This window comes from Hyperoodon ampullatus (assembly GCF_949752795.1).
Source record: "Hyperoodon ampullatus genome assembly, chromosome: 10".
NCBI classification, from domain to species: Eukaryota; Metazoa; Chordata; class Mammalia; order Artiodactyla; family Ziphiidae; genus Hyperoodon; species Hyperoodon ampullatus.
Window position 1 is genome coordinate 2,782,127 of NC_136923.1, and position 17,699 is coordinate 2,799,825.

The window sequence follows — 17,699 nt, forward strand, 5'->3', positions numbered from 1 at the left end:
AGATGTCCACAAGGCGGCAGCATTTCTTCGTGCCCACCTCTGTTTCCTCAGCAACCAAAAGCTTTAGCAAGAGTCATCTTCCTGGGCTGTGAATTAGAGGGGAAGGTGCCAGAGGCAACACCCAAGGGCCTGTGTGTCACTATCTCTTCCCTGTTAGGCTTCACGCCCCCGAAATTCCAAACTCTGGCTAAACCTGTGGGTGCTGCGGTGTGTAGGTGGGGTGACACCTGGCAAGGAGGCTGGATGTGGGAAGCCGACCAGCAGCAGCCTCAGGGGCTCGGTCACTTTATGAATCTCCTGCAGTCTAGATGGCCCCCCATGGTTTGGGTGTACTTGGATTCCTTTTAGCACTAGGAAGGCCCCCCTAGATTCTGAAGTTTTGGTTCCCCCCGGAAAGAAAGAGACACTACAGCTTTAAGGGGTTGCATTTGCAGGCACATCCTCCTCACGTCTCTCCGCTCCACCTCAGTGCACCCTTGGCACCCCAGGCTGCTCAGACTGCAGGGATGTGACACCAGCACATATCACCGAGGCCTGAGGCAAAAAGCATACCCATTTCTTTCCTTTTCCTTTGTTTTTCAGCTTAATTCTGATGGTATGTTGCACTAGAGTTGATTTCCAAAGTGGGGTTGGTTTAGGTGTACAGCAAGCTGATTCAACTACACATATAATATATCTAGTGTTTTTCGGCTTCCTTTTCCATATAGGTTATTGCAGAAGGTTGAGTTGAGGTCCTGGTGTTGTACAGTAGTCCTTGAGGAGTGCGTATTTTATATATATGTTTATAGGTATTTTACTGTGTATGTGGTCATGTGAACCGCCCAACTTATATCTCCTACCCCGCTTACTTTTTGGTAACCCTAGGTGTATTCTGAAAGTCGGAGAGTCTGTTTCTGTTTAGGAAAGTAGTTCAGTTGTATGTATGTTTCCAGTCCTCCTATAATTGATATTATATGCTATGGGTCCTCCTCTGTCTGACTGACTTCACTCAGTGTTTGGGCATCTCAGGTCCATCCATATTGTTTCTAATGGCATTATTTCATTCTTTTTCCTGGCTGAGTAACAGTCCCTTGTGTACACGTACGATCTCCTATCTATGTATTCATCACTCACTGGGCTATTTGTTTTTGTGTCTGGGCGTTTGTAAATAGTGCCGCAATGAACGTTAGGGTGCTTGTGTCTTTATGAATTATGGGTTTTCCCGAGTAACGCCCAGGAGTGGGACTGCAGATGTATAGGGCACTCTGTCTTTAGTTTTCTAAGAACTGGGATACAGTGCTTTCTAGTGGCAGTTACCAATGTACAGTTCCCATCACCGAGTGGGAAGGTTCCCTTTTCTCCACACTCATTCCCCATCGATTGTTTGTGGACTGTCTGATGCTGCCCATACTGCCTGCTGCGAGATGATGCGACTTTATAAGTTTGATATGCATTTCTCGAATAAGCTGCGACTTTCCAGTTCCTGTCGTGGTCGGGGTTTTTTTTTTTAAACAGCGTGAGTAAACATTCCCTTTTGAAATTTGGCTTCTTGAAAGTCTGTGTGTTTCGAATTTTTTTTCGGTTACCTAACCCGGGTCATTTTTGAGGACACGTGTCATTAAAAGCCTCACAGGCTTTGTGAATTTTAGGTGCCCTGAAGCACCGGTTGTAAAGTTGTTGTTACCGAAAATGTCCACAAGGCGGCAGCATTTCTTCGTGCCCACCTCTGTTTCCTCAGCAACCGAAAGCTTTAGGAAGAGTCATCTTCCTGGGCTGTGAATTAGAGGGGAAGGTGCCAGAGGCAACACCCAAGGGCTTGTGTGTCACTATCTCTTCCCTGTTAAGCTTCACGCCCCCGAAATTCCGAACTCTGGCTAAACCTGTGGGTGCTGCGGTGTGTAGGTGGGGTGACACCTGGCAAGGAGGCTGGATGTGGGAAGCCGACCGGCAGCAGCCTCAGAGGCTCGGTCACTTTTTGAATCTCCTGCAGCGTAGATGGTCCCCCATGGTCTGGGTGTACTTGGATTCCTTTTAGCACTAGGAAGGCCCCCCTAGATTCTGAAGTTTTGGTTCCCCAAGGAAAGAAAGAGACACTACAGCTTTAAGGGGTTGCATTTGCAGGCACATCCTCCTCACGTCTCTCCTCTCCACCTCAGTGCACCCTTGGGACCCCAGGCTGCTCCGACTGCAGGGATGTGACACCAGCACATATCACCGAGGCCTGAGGCAAAAAGCATACCCATTTCTTTCCTTTTACTTTCTTTTTCAGCTTAATTCTGATGGCATGTTGCACTAGAGTTGATTTCCAAAGTGGGGTTGGTTTAGGTGTACAGCAAGCTGATTCAACTACACATATAATATATCTAGTGTTTTTCGGCTTCCTTTTCCATATAGGTTATTGCAGAAGGTTGAGTTGAGGTCCTGGTGTTGTACAGTAGTCCTTGTGGAGTGCGTATTTTATATATATGTTTATAGATATTTTACTGTGTATGTGGTCATGTGAACCGCCCAACTTATATCTCCCACCCCACTTACTTTTTGGTAACCCTAGGTGTATTCTGAAAGTCGGAGAGTGTGTTTCTGTTTAGGAAACTAGTTCAGTTGTATGTATGTTTCCATTCATCCTGTAAGTGATAATATATATGCTATGGGTCCTCCTCTGTCTGACTGACTTCACTCAGTGTTTGGGCATCCCAGGTCCATCCATGTTGCTTCTGATGGCATTATTTCATTCTTTTTCCTGGCTGAGTAACAGTGCCCTGTATACATGTACGACCTCTTCTTTATGTATTCAGCACTCGCTGGGCTACTTGTTTTTGTGTCCTGGCGTTTGTAAATAGTGCCGCCATGAAAGTTGGGGTGCTTGTGTCTTTAAGAATTATGGATTTCGCCGAATAACGCCCAGGAGTGGGACTGCAGATGTATAGGGCACTCTGTCTTTAGTTTTCTAAGAAGTGGGATACAGTGCTTTCTAGTGGCAGTTACCAATATACGGTTCCGATCACCGAGTGGGAAGGTTCCCTTTACTCCACACTCACTCCCCATCGATGGTTTGTAGACTTTCTGATGCTGGCCATACTACCTGCTGCGAGATGATGCCGCTTTATAATTTTGATATGCATTTCTCGAATAAGCAGCGATTTTCCAGTTCCTGTCTTGGTCGGGGTTTTTTTCTTAAACAGCGTGAGTAAACATTCCCTTTTGAAATTTGGCTTCTTGAAAGTCTGTGTGTTTCGAATTTTTTTTCGGTTACCTAACCCGGGTCGTTTTTGAGGACACGTGTCATTAAAAGCCCCACAAGCTTTGTGAATATTAGGTGCCCTGAAGCACCGGTTGTAAAGTTGTTGTTACCGAAGATGTCCACAAGGCGGCAGCATTTCTTCGTGCCCACCTCTGTTTCCTCAGCAACCAAAAGCTTTAGCAAGAGTCATCTTCCTGGGCTGTGAATTAGAGGGGAAGGTGCCAGAGGCAACACCCAAGGGCCTGTGTGTCACTATCTCTTCCCTGTTAGGCTTCACGCCCCCGAAATTCCGAACTCTGGCTAAACCTGTGGGTGCTGCGGTGTGTAGGTGGGGTGACACCTGGCAAGGAGGCTGGATGTGGGAAGCCGACCAGCAGCAGCCTCAGGGGCTCGGTCACTTTATGAATCTCCTGCAGTCTAGATGGCCCCCCATGGTTTGGGTGTACTTGGATTCCTTTTAGCACTAGGAAGGCCCCCCTAGATTCTGAAGTTTTGGTTCCCCCCGGAAAGAAAGAGACACTACAGCTTTAAGGGGTTGCATTTGCAGGCACATCCTCCTCACGTCTCTCCGCTCCACCTCAGTGCACCCTTGGCACCCCAGGCTGCTCAGACTGCAGGGATGTGACACCAGCACATATCACCGAGGCCTGAGGCAAAAAGCATACCCATTTCTTTCCTTTTCCTTTGTTTTTCAGCTTAATTCTGATGGTATGTTGCACTAGAGTTGATTTCCAAAGTGGGGTTGGTTTAGGTGTACAGCAAGCTGATTCAACTACACATATAATATATCTAGTGTTTTTCGGCTTCCTTTTCCATATAGGTTATTGCAGAAGGTTGAGTTGAGGTCCTGGTGTTGTACAGTAGTCCTTGAGGAGTGCGTATTTTATATATATGTTTATAGGTATTTTACTGTGTATGTGGTCATGTGAACCGCCCAACTTATATCTCCTACCCCGCTTACTTTTTGGTAACCCTAGGTGTATTCTGAAAGTCGGAGAGTCTGTTTCTGTTTAGGAAAGTAGTTCAGTTGTATGTATGTTTCCAGTCCTCCTATAATTGATATTATATGCTATGGGTCCTCCTCTGTCTGACTGACTTCACTCAGTGTTTGGGCATCTCAGGTCCATCCATATTGTTTCTAATGGCATTATTTCATTCTTTTTCCTGGCTGAGTAACAGTCCCTTGTGTACACGTACGATCTCCTATCTATGTATTCATCACTCACTGGGCTATTTGTTTTTGTGTCTGGGCGTTTGTAAATAGTGCCGCAATGAACGTTAGGGTGCTTGTGTCTTTATGAATTATGGGTTTTCCCGAGTAACGCCCAGGAGTGGGACTGCAGATGTATAGGGCACTCTGTCTTTAGTTTTCTAAGAACTGGGATACAGTGCTTTCTAGTGGCAGTTACCAATGTACAGTTCCCATCACCGAGTGGGAAGGTTCCCTTTTCTCCACACTCATTCCCCATCGATTGTTTGTGGACTTTCTGATGCTGCCCATACTGCCTGCTGCGAGATGATGCGACTTTATAAGTTTGATATGCATTTCTCGAATAAGCTGCGACTTTCCAGTTCCTGTCGTGGTCGGGGTTTTTTTTTTTAAACAGCGTGAGTAAACATTCCCTTTTGAAATTTGGCTTCTTGAAAGTCTGTGTGTTTCGAATTTTTTTTCGGTTACCTAACCCAGGTCATTTTTGAGGACACGTGTCATTAAAAGCCTCACAGGCTTTGTGAATTTTAGGTGCCCTGAAGCACCGGTTGTAAAGTTGTTGTTACCGAAAATGTCCACAAGGCGGCAGCATTTCTTCGTGCCCACCTCTGTTTCCTCAGCAACCGAAAGCTTTAGGAAGAGTCATCTTCCTGGGCTGTGAATTAGAGGGGAAGGTGCCAGAGGCAACACCCAAGGGCTTGTGTGTCACTATCTCTTCCCTGTTAAGCTTCACGCCCCCGAAATTCCGAACTCTGGCTAAACCTGTGGGTGCTGCGGTGTGTAGGTGGGGTGACACCTGGCAAGGAGGCTGGATGTGGGAAGCCGACCGGCAGCAGCCTCAGAGGCTCGGTCACTTTTTGAATCTCCTGCAGCGTAGATGGTCCCCCATGGTCTGGGTGTACTTGGATTCCTTTTAGCACTAGGAAGGCCCCCCTAGATTCTGAAGTTTTGGTTCCCCAAGGAAAGAAAGAGACACTACAGCTTTAAGGGGTTGCATTTGCAGGCACATCCTCCTCACGTCTCTCCTCTCCACCTCAGTGCACCCTTGGGACCCCAGGCTGCTCCGACTGCAGGGATGTGACACCAGCACATATCACCGAGGCCTGAGGCAAAAAGCATACCCATTTCTTTCCTTTTCCTTTGTTTTTCAGCTTAATTCTGATGGCATGTTGCACTAGAGTTGATTTCCAAAGTGGGGTTGGTTTAGGTGTACAGCAAGCTGATTCAACTACACATATAATATATCTAGTGTTTTTCGGCTTCCTTTTCCATATAGGTTATTGCAGAAGGTTGAGTTGAGGTCCTGGTGTTGTACAGTAGTCCTTGTGGAGTGCGTATTTTATATATATGTTTATAGATATTTTACTGTGTATGTGGTCATGTGAACCGCCCAACTTATATCTCCCACCCCACTTACTTTTTGGTAACCCTAGGTGTATTCTGAAAGTCGGAGAGTGTGTTTCTGTTTAGGAAACTAGTTCAGTTGTATGTATGTTTCCATTCATCCTGTAAGTGATAATATATATGCTATGGGTCCTCCTCTGTCTGACTGACTTCACTCAGTGTTTGGGCATCCCAGGTCCATCCATGTTGCTTCTGATGGCATTATTTCATTCTTTTTCCTGGCTGAGTAACAGTGCCCTGTATACATGTACGACCTCTTCTTTATGTATTCAGCACTCGCTGGGCTACTTGTTTTTGTGTCCTGGCGTTTGTAAATAGTGCCGCCATGAAAGTTGGGGTGCTTGTGTCTTTAAGAATTATGGATTTCGCCGAATAACGCCCAGGAGTGGGACTGCAGATGTATAGGGCACTCTGTCTTTAGTTTTCTAAGAAGTGGGATACAGTGCTTTCTAGTGGCAGTTACCAATATACGGTTCCGATCACCGAGTGGGAAGGTTCCCTTTACTCCACACTCACTCCCCATCGATGGTTTGTAGACTTTCTGATGCTGGCCATACTACCTGCTGCGAGATGATGCCGCTTTATAATTTTGATATGCATTTCTCGAATAAGCAGCGATTTTCCAGTTCCTGTCTTGGTCGGGGTTTTTTTCTTAAACAGCGTGAGTAAACATTCCCTTTTGAAATTTGGCTTCTTGAAAGTCTGTGTGTTTCGAATTTTTTTTCGGCTACCTAACCCGGGTCGTTTTTGAGGACACGTGTCATTAAAAGCCCCACAAGCTTTGTGAATATTAGGTGCCCTGAAGCACCGGTTGTAAAGTTGTTGTTACCGAAGATGTCCACAAGGCGGCAGCATTTCTTCGTGCCCACCTCTGTTTCCTCAGCAACCAAAAGCTTTAGCAAGAGTCATCTTCCTGGGCTGTGAATTAGAGGGGAAGGTGCCAGAGGCAACACCCAAGGGCCTGTGTGTCACTATCTCTTCCCTGTTAGGCTTCACGCCCCCGAAATTCCGAACTCTGGCTAAACCTGTGGGTGCTGCGGTGTGTAGGTGGGGTGACACCTGGCAAGGAGGCTGGATGTGGGAAGCCGACCAGCAGCAGCCTCAGGGGCTCGGTCACTTTATGAATCTCCTGCAGTCTAGATGGCCCCCCATGGTTTGGGTGTACTTGGATTCCTTTTAGCACTAGGAAGGCCCCCCTAGATTCTGAAGTTTTGGTTCCCCCCGGAAAGAAAGAGACACTACAGCTTTAAGGGGTTGCATTTGCAGGCACATCCTCCTCACGTCTCTCCGCTCCACCTCAGTGCACCCTTGGCACCCCAGGCTGCTCAGACTGCAGGGATGTGACACCAGCACATATCACCGAGGCCTGAGGCAAAAAGCATACCCATTTCTTTCCTTTTCCTTTGTTTTTCAGCTTAATTCTGATGGTATGTTGCACTAGAGTTGATTTCCAAAGTGGGGTTGGTTTAGGTGTACAGCAAGCTGATTCAACTACACATATAATATATCTAGTGTTTTTCGGCTTCCTTTTCCATATAGGTTATTGCAGAAGGTTGAGTTGAGGTCCTGGTGTTGTACAGTAGTCCTTGAGGAGTGCGTATTTTATATATATGTTTATAGGTATTTTACTGTGTATGTGGTCATGTGAACCGCCCAACTTATATCTCCTACCCCGCTTACTTTTTGGTAACCCTAGGTGTATTCTGAAAGTCGGAGAGTCTGTTTCTGTTTAGGAAAGTAGTTCAGTTGTATGTATGTTTCCAGTCCTCCTATAATTGATATTATATGCTATGGGTCCTCCTCTGTCTGACTGACTTCACTCAGTGTTTGGGCATCTCAGGTCCATCCATATTGTTTCTAATGGCATTATTTCATTCTTTTTCCTGGCTGAGTAACAGTCCCTTGTGTACACGTACGATCTCCTATCTATGTATTCATCACTCACTGGGCTATTTGTTTTTGTGTCTGGGCGTTTGTAAATAGTGCCGCAATGAACGTTAGGGTGCTTGTGTCTTTATGAATTATGGGTTTTCCCGAGTAACGCCCAGGAGTGGGACTGCAGATGTATAGGTTCACTCTCTATTTAGTTTTCTAAGAACTGGAATACAGTGCTTTCTAGTGGCAGTTACCAATGTACAGTTCCCATCACCGAGTGGGAAGGTTCCCTTTTCTCCACACTCATTCCCCATCGATTGTTTGTGGACTGTCTGATGCTGCCCATACTGCCTGCTGCGAGATGATGCGACTTTATAAGTTTGATATGCATTTCTCGAATAAGCTGCGACTTTCCAGTTCCTGTCGTGGTCGGGGTTTTTTTTTTTAAACAGCGTGAGTAAACATTCCCTTTTGAAATTTGGCTTCTTGAAAGTCTGTGTGTTTCGAATTTTTTTTCGGTTACCTAACCCAGGTCATTTTTGAGGACACGTGTCATTAAAAGCCTCACAGGCTTTGTGAATTTTAGGTGCCCTGAAGCACCGGTTGTAAAGTTGTTGTTACCGAAAATGTCCACAAGGCGGCAGCATTTCTTCGTGCCCACCTCTGTTTCCTCAGCAACCGAAAGCTTTAGGAAGAGTCATCTTCCTGGGCTGTGAATTAGAGGGGAAGGTGCCAGAGGCAACACCCAAGGGCTTGTGTGTCACTATCTCTTCCCTGTTAAGCTTCACGCCCCCGAAATTCCGAACTCTGGCTAAACCTGTGGGTGCTGCGGTGTGTAGGTGGGGTGACACCTGGCAAGGAGGCTGGATGTGGGAAGCCGACCGGCAGCAGCCTCAGAGGCTCGGTCACTTTTTGAATCTCCTGCAGCGTAGATGGTCCCCCATGGTCTGGGTGTACTTGGATTCCTTTTAGCACTAGGAAGGCCCCCCTAGATTCTGAAGTTTTGGTTCCCCAAGGAAAGAAAGAGACACTACAGCTTTAAGGGGTTGCATTTGCAGGCACATCCTCCTCACGTCTCTCCTCTCCACCTCAGTGCACCCTTGGGACCCCAGGCTGCTCCGACTGCAGGGATGTGACACCAGCACATATCACCGAGGCCTGAGGCAAAAAGCATACCCATTTCTTTCCTTTTACTTTCTTTTTCAGCTTAATTCTGATGGCATGTTGCACTAGAGTTGATTTCCAAAGTGGGGTTGGTTTAGGTGTACAGCAAGCTGATTCAACTACACATATAATATATCTAGTGTTTTTCGGCTTCCTTTTCCATATAGGTTATTGCAGAAGGTTGAGTTGAGGTCCTGGTGTTGTACAGTAGTCCTTGTGGAGTGCGTATTTTATATATATGTTTATAGATATTTTACTGTGTATGTGGTCATGTGAACCGCCCAACTTATATCTCCTACCCCACTTACTTTTTGGTAACCCTAGGTGTATTCTGAAAGTCGGAGAGTGTGTTTCTGTTTAGGAAACTAGTTCAGTTGTATGTATGTTTCCATTCATCCTGTAAGTGATAATATATATGCTATGGGTCCTCCTCTGTCTGACTGACTTCACTCAGTGTTTGGGCATCCCAGGTCCATCCATGTTGCTTCTGATGGCATTATTTCATTCTTTTTCCTGGCTGAGTAACAGTGCCCTGTATACATGTACGACCTCTTCTTTATGTATTCAGCACTCGCTGGGCTACTTGTTTTTGTGTCCTGGCGTTTGTAAATAGTGCCGCCATGAAAGTTGGGGTGCTTGTGTCTTTAAGAATTATGGATTTCGCCGAATAACGCCCAGGAGTGGGACTGCAGATGTATAGGGCACTCTGTCTTTAGTTTTCTAAGAAGTGGGATACAGTGCTTTCTAGTGGCAGTTACCAATATACGGTTCCGATCACCGAGTGGGAAGGTTCCCTTTACTCCACACTCACTCCCCATCGATGGTTTGTAGACTTTCTGATGCTGGCCATACTACCTGCTGCGAGATGATGCCGCTTTATAATTTTGATATGCATTTCTCGAATAAGCAGCGATTTTCCAGTTCCTGTCTTGGTCGGGGTTTTTTTCTTAAACAGCGTGAGTAAACATTCCCTTTTGAAATTTGGCTTCTTGAAAGTCTGTGTGTTTCGAATTTTTTTTCGGTTACCTAACCCGGGTCGTTTTTGAGGACACGTGTCATTAAAAGCCCCACAAGCTTTGTGAATATTAGGTGCCCTGAAGCACCGGTTGTAAAGTTGTTGTTACCGAAGATGTCCACAAGGCGGCAGCATTTCTTCGTGCCCACCTCTGTTTCCTCAGCAACCAAAAGCTTTAGCAAGAGTCATCTTCCTGGGCTGTGAATTAGAGGGGAAGGTGCCAGAGGCAACACCCAAGGGCCTGTGTGTCACTATCTCTTCCCTGTTAGGCTTCACGCCCCCGAAATTCCGAACTCTGGCTAAACCTGTGGGTGCTGCGGTGTGTAGGTGGGGTGACACCTGGCAAGGAGGCTGGATGTGGGAAGCCGACCAGCAGCAGCCTCAGGGGCTCGGTCACTTTATGAATCTCCTGCAGTCTAGATGGCCCCCCATGGTTTGGGTGTACTTGGATTCCTTTTAGCACTAGGAAGGCCCCCCTAGATTCTGAAGTTTTGGTTCCCCCCGGAAAGAAAGAGACACTACAGCTTTAAGGGGTTGCATTTGCAGGCACATCCTCCTCACGTCTCTCCGCTCCACCTCAGTGCACCCTTGGCACCCCAGGCTGCTCAGACTGCAGGGATGTGACACCAGCACATATCACCGAGGCCTGAGGCAAAAAGCATACCCATTTCTTTCCTTTTCCTTTGTTTTTCAGCTTAATTCTGATGGTATGTTGCACTAGAGTTGATTTCCAAAGTGGGGTTGGTTTAGGTGTACAGCAAGCTGATTCAACTACACATATAATATATCTAGTGTTTTTCGGCTTCCTTTTCCATATAGGTTATTGCAGAAGGTTGAGTTGAGGTCCTGGTGTTGTACAGTAGTCCTTGAGGAGTGCGTATTTTATATATATGTTTATAGGTATTTTACTGTGTATGTGGTCATGTGAACCGCCCAACTTATATCTCCTACCCCGCTTACTTTTTGGTAACCCTAGGTGTATTCTGAAAGTCGGAGAGTCTGTTTCTGTTTAGGAAAGTAGTTCGGTTGTATGTATGTTTCCAGTCCTCCTATAATTGATATTATATGCTATGGGTCCTCCTCTGTCTGACTGACTTCACTCAGTGTTTGGGCATCTCAGGTCCATCCATATTGTTTCTAATGGCATTATTTCATTCTTTTTCCTGGCTGAGTAACAGTCCCTTGTGTACACGTACGATCTCCTATCTATGTATTCATCACTCACTGGGCTATTTGTTTTTGTGTCTGGGCGTTTGTAAATAGTGCCGCAATGAACGTTAGGGTGCTTGTGTCTTTATGAATTATGGGTTTTCCCGAGTAACGCCCAGGAGTGGGACTGCAGATGTATAGGGCACTCTGTCTTTAGTTTTCTAAGAACTGGGATACAGTGCTTTCTAGTGGCAGTTACCAATGTACAGTTCCCATCACCGAGTGGGAAGGTTCCCTTTTCTCCACACTCATTCCCCATCGATTGTTTGTGGACTTTCTGATGCTGCCCATACTGCCTGCTGCGAGATGATGCGACTTTATAAGTTTGATATGCATTTCTCGAATAAGCTGCGACTTTCCAGTTCCTGTCGTGGTCGGGGTTTTTTTTTTTAAACAGCGTGAGTAAACATTCCCTTTTGAAATTTGGCTTCTTGAAAGTCTGTGTGTTTCGAATTTTTTTTCGGTTACCTAACCCAGGTCATTTTTGAGGACACGTGTCATTAAAAGCCTCACAGGCTTTGTGAATTTTAGGTGCCCTGAAGCACCGGTTGTAAAGTTGTTGTTACCGAAAATGTCCACAAGGCGGCAGCATTTCTTCGTGCCCACCTCTGTTTCCTCAGCAACCGAAAGCTTTAGGAAGAGTCATCTTCCTGGGCTGTGAATTAGAGGGGAAGGTGCCAGAGGCAACACCCAAGGGCTTGTGTGTCACTATCTCTTCCCTGTTAAGCTTCACGCCCCCGAAATTCCGAACTCTGGCTAAACCTGTGGGTGCTGCGGTGTGTAGGTGGGGTGACACCTGGCAAGGAGGCTGGATGTGGGAAGCCGACCGGCAGCAGCCTCAGAGGCTCGGTCACTTTTTGAATCTCCTGCAGCGTAGATGGTCCCCCATGGTCTGGGTGTACTTGGATTCCTTTTAGCACTAGGAAGGCCCCCCTAGATTCTGAAGTTTTGGTTCCCCAAGGAAAGAAAGAGACACTACAGCTTTAAGGGGTTGCATTTGCAGGCACATCCTCCTCACGTCTCTCCTCTCCACCTCAGTGCACCCTTGGGACCCCAGGCTGCTCCGACTGCAGGGATGTGACACCAGCACATATCACCGAGGCCTGAGGCAAAAAGCATACCCATTTCTTTCCTTTTACTTTCTTTTTCAGCTTAATTCTGATGGCATGTTGCACTAGAGTTGATTTCCAAAGTGGGGTTGGTTTAGGTGTACAGCAAGCTGATTCAACTACACATATAATATATCTAGTGTTTTTCGGCTTCCTTTTCCATATAGGTTATTGCAGAAGGTTGAGTTGAGGTCCTGGTGTTGTACAGTAGTCCTTGTGGAGTGCGTATTTTATATATATGTTTATAGATATTTTACTGTGTATGTGGTCATGTGAACCGCCCAACTTATATCTCCCACCCCACTTACTTTTTGGTAACCCTAGGTTTATTCTGAAAGTCGGAGAGTGTGTTTCTGTTTAGGAAACTAGTTCAGTTGTATGTATGTTTCCATTCATCCTGTAAGTGATAATATATATGCTATGGGTCCTCTTCTGTCTGACTGACTTCACTCAGTGTTTGGGCATCCCAGGTCCATCCATGTTGCTTCTGATGGCATTATTTCATTCTTTTTCCTGGCTGAGTAACAGTGCCCTGTATACATGTACGACCTCTTCTTTATGTATTCAGCACTCGCTGGGCTACTTGTTTTTGTGTCCTGGCGTTTGTAAATAGTGCCGCCATGAAAGTTGGGGTGCTTGTGTCTTTAAGAATTATGGATTTCGCCGAATAACGCCCAGGAGTGGGACTGCAGATGTATAGGGCACTCTGTCTTTAGTTTTCTAAGAAGTGGGATACAGTGCTTTCTAGTGGCAGTTACCAATATACGGTTCCGATCACCGAGTGGGAAGGTTCCCTTTACTCCACACTCACTCCCCATCGATGGTTTGTAGACTTTCTGATGCTGGCCATACTACCTGCTGCGAGATGATGCCGCTTTATAATTTTGATATGCATTTCTCGAATAAGCAGCGATTTTCCAGTTCCTGTCTTGGTCGGGGTTTTTTTCTTAAACAGCGTGAGTAAACATTCCCTTTTGAAATTTGGCTTCTTGAAAGTCTGTGTGTTTCGAATTTTTTTTCGGTTACCTAACCCGGGTCGTTTTTGAGGACACGTGTCATTAAAAGCCCCACAAGCTTTGTGAATATTAGGTGCCCTGAAGCACCGGTTGTAAAGTTGTTGTTACCGAAGATGTCCACAAGGCGGCAGCATTTCTTCGTGCCCACCTCTGTTTCCTCAGCAACCAAAAGCTTTAGCAAGAGTCATCTTCCTGGGCTGTGAATTAGAGGGGAAGGTGCCCGAGCTGTCTCAAGGGCTTGGGTCTCACTACTTCCTCCTTCAGCGTCACCTGTCTCCTTAGACAAATGGCAACCCGTGCAAAATGGCCGAGTGTGTGCTGTGTTTCAGCAGTAGGGTAACTCCCAGTAGGGAAGCTGGAGGGCCCCCACCTGCAGGACACGTGCAGGTGACTTCTCTAAGCTCCTCTAACCCAGAGGGTCCACTGTTGTTTGGGTGCCCTCGGTTACATTTAGGTGTAGGAGGGCCAACGTGGATCTGGAGATTGTGGTCCCCTCCCGCGGGGAACAGACAAGACAGGTGCAAGGCGGGCCCCATTTGGGAGCACACCCTCCTGTGCTCCCTCATCCCCAGCACAGTCCAGCCTTGGGACTGAAGTCTACTCACGCTTCAGGTATGTGATACCAGCCCAGGTCCCTGAGGCCAGAGGGGAATAGGGCAGACATTTCTTTGCTATTCATGTTTATTTTCATGGTATGTTGGAGTATAGTTGACTTACAATGTTGTTTTGTTTTCAGGTGTACAGCAACCTGATTCACTTATTGATATTCATGTATCTATTCTATTTCAAATTCTTTTCCCATATAGGTTATTGCAGAACGTTGAACAGAGTTCCCTGTGCTTTATAGGAGGTCCATGTTGATTATCCATCAAATATATATATATATATATACACATACACACACATAAATAAATATACTTGTGTGTATATGAAGCCCGACCTCCTAATTTATCCTTTGCCCCCACTTTTCCTTTTTGGTAGCCCTATGCTCGTTTTCCAAGTATGTAAGTGTGTTGCTGTTTTGTAAATGAGTTCATGTGCATCTGTTGTTCAATCCTAGGTGTAAGTGATACACGCTATTTGTCTTCCTCTGACTCACTTCACTTACTGTATGAGCATCCCAGGTCCATGCATGTTGCTGCCAATAGGATTATTACATTGTTGTTTATGGCTGAGTAAATAGTCCATTGTATATACGTACCATATTGTCTGTATCCAGTCATCTGTCAGTGGACATTTTGGTTGTTTCTGTGTCCTGGCTGTTGGAACTATAACCGTGGCGTGCCTGGTTCATTTCCAATTATGGGTTTCTCCAGATATATGCCCAGGATTGCTCCTGGGGCCGGGCTCTTTTTAGGTTGGTTAGGAACTTCGATAGTGTACTTGATGGTGGCTTTTACCAATGTACATTTCCACGAGAATGTAGGAGGGTTCCACTTTTTTGGTCCTCGAATTTCAATGTGGACAGTGAGGGCTTGTCTCAATGGTCCTTTTGGCAGGGGTCTGTTTATGCTCTCAGGACAGATACCTGCAGTGCAGCCGTGTCCCAGAGATCAGCTGGCTGGATACACAGACAGTTGCTGGCGAGGGGGCCGCTTGTGAGGAATGACTGGTGTCTCTTTCTCCAGAAAAACATCTCGGGGGCCTACGAGGTCAGCAAGAAGTCTCCCAAGTCTGTTGTGAAGGTGATCAAGATCTCAGCCCCGGCCAAGGATGCTGTCTATAACTATAGTATCCAGACCCTGAACTCTACAGAGCTTGCAAAGAAGGAGCTGTATCGAGAGACGGCCAAGGTGAGTTACGGCCCAGGGAGGGGAGCAGCCAGCCACGCACCTCCACCCGAGAGGCGTGAACCGTCTAGACACGCAGTTGAGCCCAGAGGCCCCCAGCGCCTGTCCAGGTGGGCGTGGCTGTGAATGGCCGCAGGTTCTTGGCTCTCGGTGGCCCTTCATTGCTGCCTAGGAAAGGCAGCCTAACCCCGGCCGGGAAAGCCTGGGCTTAGGCTTCCTTCCAGCCCTGACTGCTTCAGAAAAGGTCTCTGTCAAAGGGGATGGGGATGTGGCCCTCACTGGTCTGCTACCTGGCTCTGGTAACCAGCATGCACCCCACACCGCCAGGAGCCAGCATCCTGCCCCCAAGACTGGCAGCCGGTCAGCCCCACCGAGGCCCACTGTCAGCCCCTCTATCTACGTCTGCTCATGTTTCCAGGAGCCGAGGAAGAGACTCACGTACTCCCAGAGCTACCTGTCAGCCACAGTGGAGCCTCAGGATTCCGAGGAGGAGAAGAGAAAAGCCGAGAGGAAGTCCCGCAACGCCTGGCTCACACCCAACGGGTTCCAAGTGACCAGTCTTCACAGCACGGGCAGGACACATCACCTGGGGCTGCCACCCCTTGGCGCCGTCACAGAGGTGGGTGGCGGGAGTGGGTCTCTGGTGGGCGTCTGCAGGGGCCTCCCCCTGACCTGTGGCCCCGCGATGTAGGAGTGGAGGGAGAGAGCACTGTTTGCTAACGTGCTGGAGCCAGTGCTGCACCGAGAAAGCTGGGGCTGGGACCGGCGCCACCAGGACTTCGATCTGTATACGCGGCCGCCACCGTTCTTGGAGCTGCCGCCCCCTCCCGCGCCGAAGCCCGGGACAGGTAACCGTGGGCGGCCCCCGTTCTGTGGCTGTGTTTTAGCAGCCACACTCCGGGCTGGAACTTCTTGTTCCAGCTGGATTCATCACTTGCTGTGTGACGGGGAGCAGGTCCCGCCACTGCTCTGGGCTTGGTTTCTATGAAAGGGAGGCGTTGGAAGGTAGGGCTAAGGGCTTTCAGGCTTCACACTGTGTTACCCATGACCAGCCTCGGGTGGCTCTGGGCGCTGCTGGGCCCTTCCAGCTCCCAGACATGGCCAGTTGTCATCCATGGGGGAGGGTGGGAGCCTGGCCACACCAACCCCTCCAAGTCCTCTTCATCCCCTGTTTGTGAAGAGGGACCAGAAATCATTTATAGGTATCTGGAATCTGTGAATTAACAGAACCAGAAACTTCAGGGAGAAAGAGAGGTGACTTGATGTGGCCACAGACCCCCTTGCCCAGAAAGCTAGGCTGGATAAACGGTGGAGCACTTTCCTTCCCTGACTCCTAAGGGCCGCTGGTAACAGCTCCGTGAAACCGGAGGACGTGACAAGCTGCAGAAACTGGCCTCTCCCCTACTGTGGACTGTGCCACCTCCCTTCAGTAGAGGCCCCAGGCTCTGGGTCACTGCTGTGGTCCAGCCCAGGGACACCAGGCTCGCTGCTCTGGCTCTTCCCAGCCCCAGTTCCCAGGGCACACGGCTGAAGACACATGGGTGAGAACAGCTCCCCACAGCAGGGGACAAAGAGAACCTGCTGCAGACAGGGCTCCCCCCTCCTGAGGTCCAAGCAGACTGCTGTCCTGGCACCAGGTGAGAAGCCATGACCTCTCCAACCACGCCAGCAAAGAAGCTGGGGTGTCATCGGGAAGATGAGTTGTCACCACGCCGGCGGCAGGCCTAGCCCCGCCCCCTGAGCCAGCCCAGCTCCCAGGTGGATGACGCCGCCTCCTCGCAGGAGCAAAGCCTGGCCGCCTCAAGGCAATGCCTGTGATGGACAGACCACCAGGAGCCGCGCAGAGCAGGAAGCCTGCCAGGTAAGCACACCAGGATAGGGTGTAGAGGCCCGTTTGCACCGCCGGAAGAAGCTGCTTGTCCTTGTCAAGTGCCAGCTGGGAGCAGCTCCTGCTGTCAGGCAGCAGCAACCTTACCTGTGAAGGACCAAAACCCACCCGGCACCGTGGCCTGGGGGACCGCCCCTGGAACCCGCTCCTCTCTCACACGAGGACAAAGGGCCCTGGAAGCCGCCACCAGAGGGTGGCTCTGCGGAAACAGGTGACCAGTGCAGAAGACACTAGAAGGGGAAACGCAAACTGTCCTCTTCTGTTAAATGGTTCCTGTTTTCAGTAAGTGCCTTTGGCTCCTAGCTTAAAGAATGACACATACGCGGTTTTCAAGCTGTTTCTTGGAGAACGTGTGGTCTGGCAGAAATGGCCACCCTGCTGCGACCCGTCCCAGACCAGCTTCCACCCCGAAGCCTCCCGGTCAGGCGAGTCTCAGCAGCTCCGCACTCTCCCCACGTCCACTCAGAGCCCGGGATCGTGTCAGGCAGCAGTGCCCACGGGGGCCTGGAGAAATTGTCCGTCAGAGAACTGGGAGACATGGCCAACTTGTAATAAAGCAAGTTCTCTACCTTCTGGAAGGTGTGTGTCGGGCGGACAGCAGCAGGGACGCTGTCCCCCTGCTTCAGGATGTCCAGTCCAGAGGGTGGGCACAGACGTAGGCTCGCTTCTCTAGGACCTGCTGGGACACTTTCTTGATCAGTTCATCAAGATTTTCTGGAGAATCTGGGAGGGAAAGAGGAAGAGTAGGTGATCTTTGGAAAAAAATGTTAACAGGAATTCCTGTTATCACGAAGTCAGC

General features: G+C 48.4%; 2 protein-coding genes across 2 annotated transcripts in view; one reads left to right on the forward strand and one right to left on the reverse strand.

Moving 5' to 3' along the window:
• The window catches only part of CFAP92 (cilia and flagella associated protein 92 (putative)), a gene marked incomplete at both ends in the record, with an annotated part of 168,816 nt that extends 151,364 nt beyond the window's left edge, over nucleotides 1–17,452 (forward strand). The window contains 6 exons of the mRNA XM_079714075.1: nucleotides 14,851–15,015; nucleotides 15,431–15,631; nucleotides 15,704–15,860; nucleotides 16,795–16,873; nucleotides 17,204–17,325; nucleotides 17,367–17,452. Of these exons, the coding sequence (XP_079570201.1) occupies nucleotides 14,851–15,015; nucleotides 15,431–15,631; nucleotides 15,704–15,860; nucleotides 16,795–16,873; nucleotides 17,204–17,325; nucleotides 17,367–17,452 (810 nt within the window). The remainder of the gene's footprint in view (nucleotides 1–14,850; nucleotides 15,016–15,430; nucleotides 15,632–15,703; nucleotides 15,861–16,794; nucleotides 16,874–17,203; nucleotides 17,326–17,366) is intronic.
• ACAD9 (acyl-CoA dehydrogenase family member 9) overlaps nucleotides 17,229–17,699 on the reverse strand; it is a gene marked incomplete at its 5' end in the record, with an annotated part of 60,018 nt that continues 59,547 nt past the window's right edge. Inside the window, one exon of the mRNA XM_079712718.1 lies at nucleotides 17,229–17,623. Within this exon, the coding sequence (XP_079568844.1) occupies nucleotides 17,523–17,623 (101 nt within the window). The 3' untranslated portion in view covers nucleotides 17,229–17,522. The remainder of the gene's footprint in view (nucleotides 17,624–17,699) is intronic.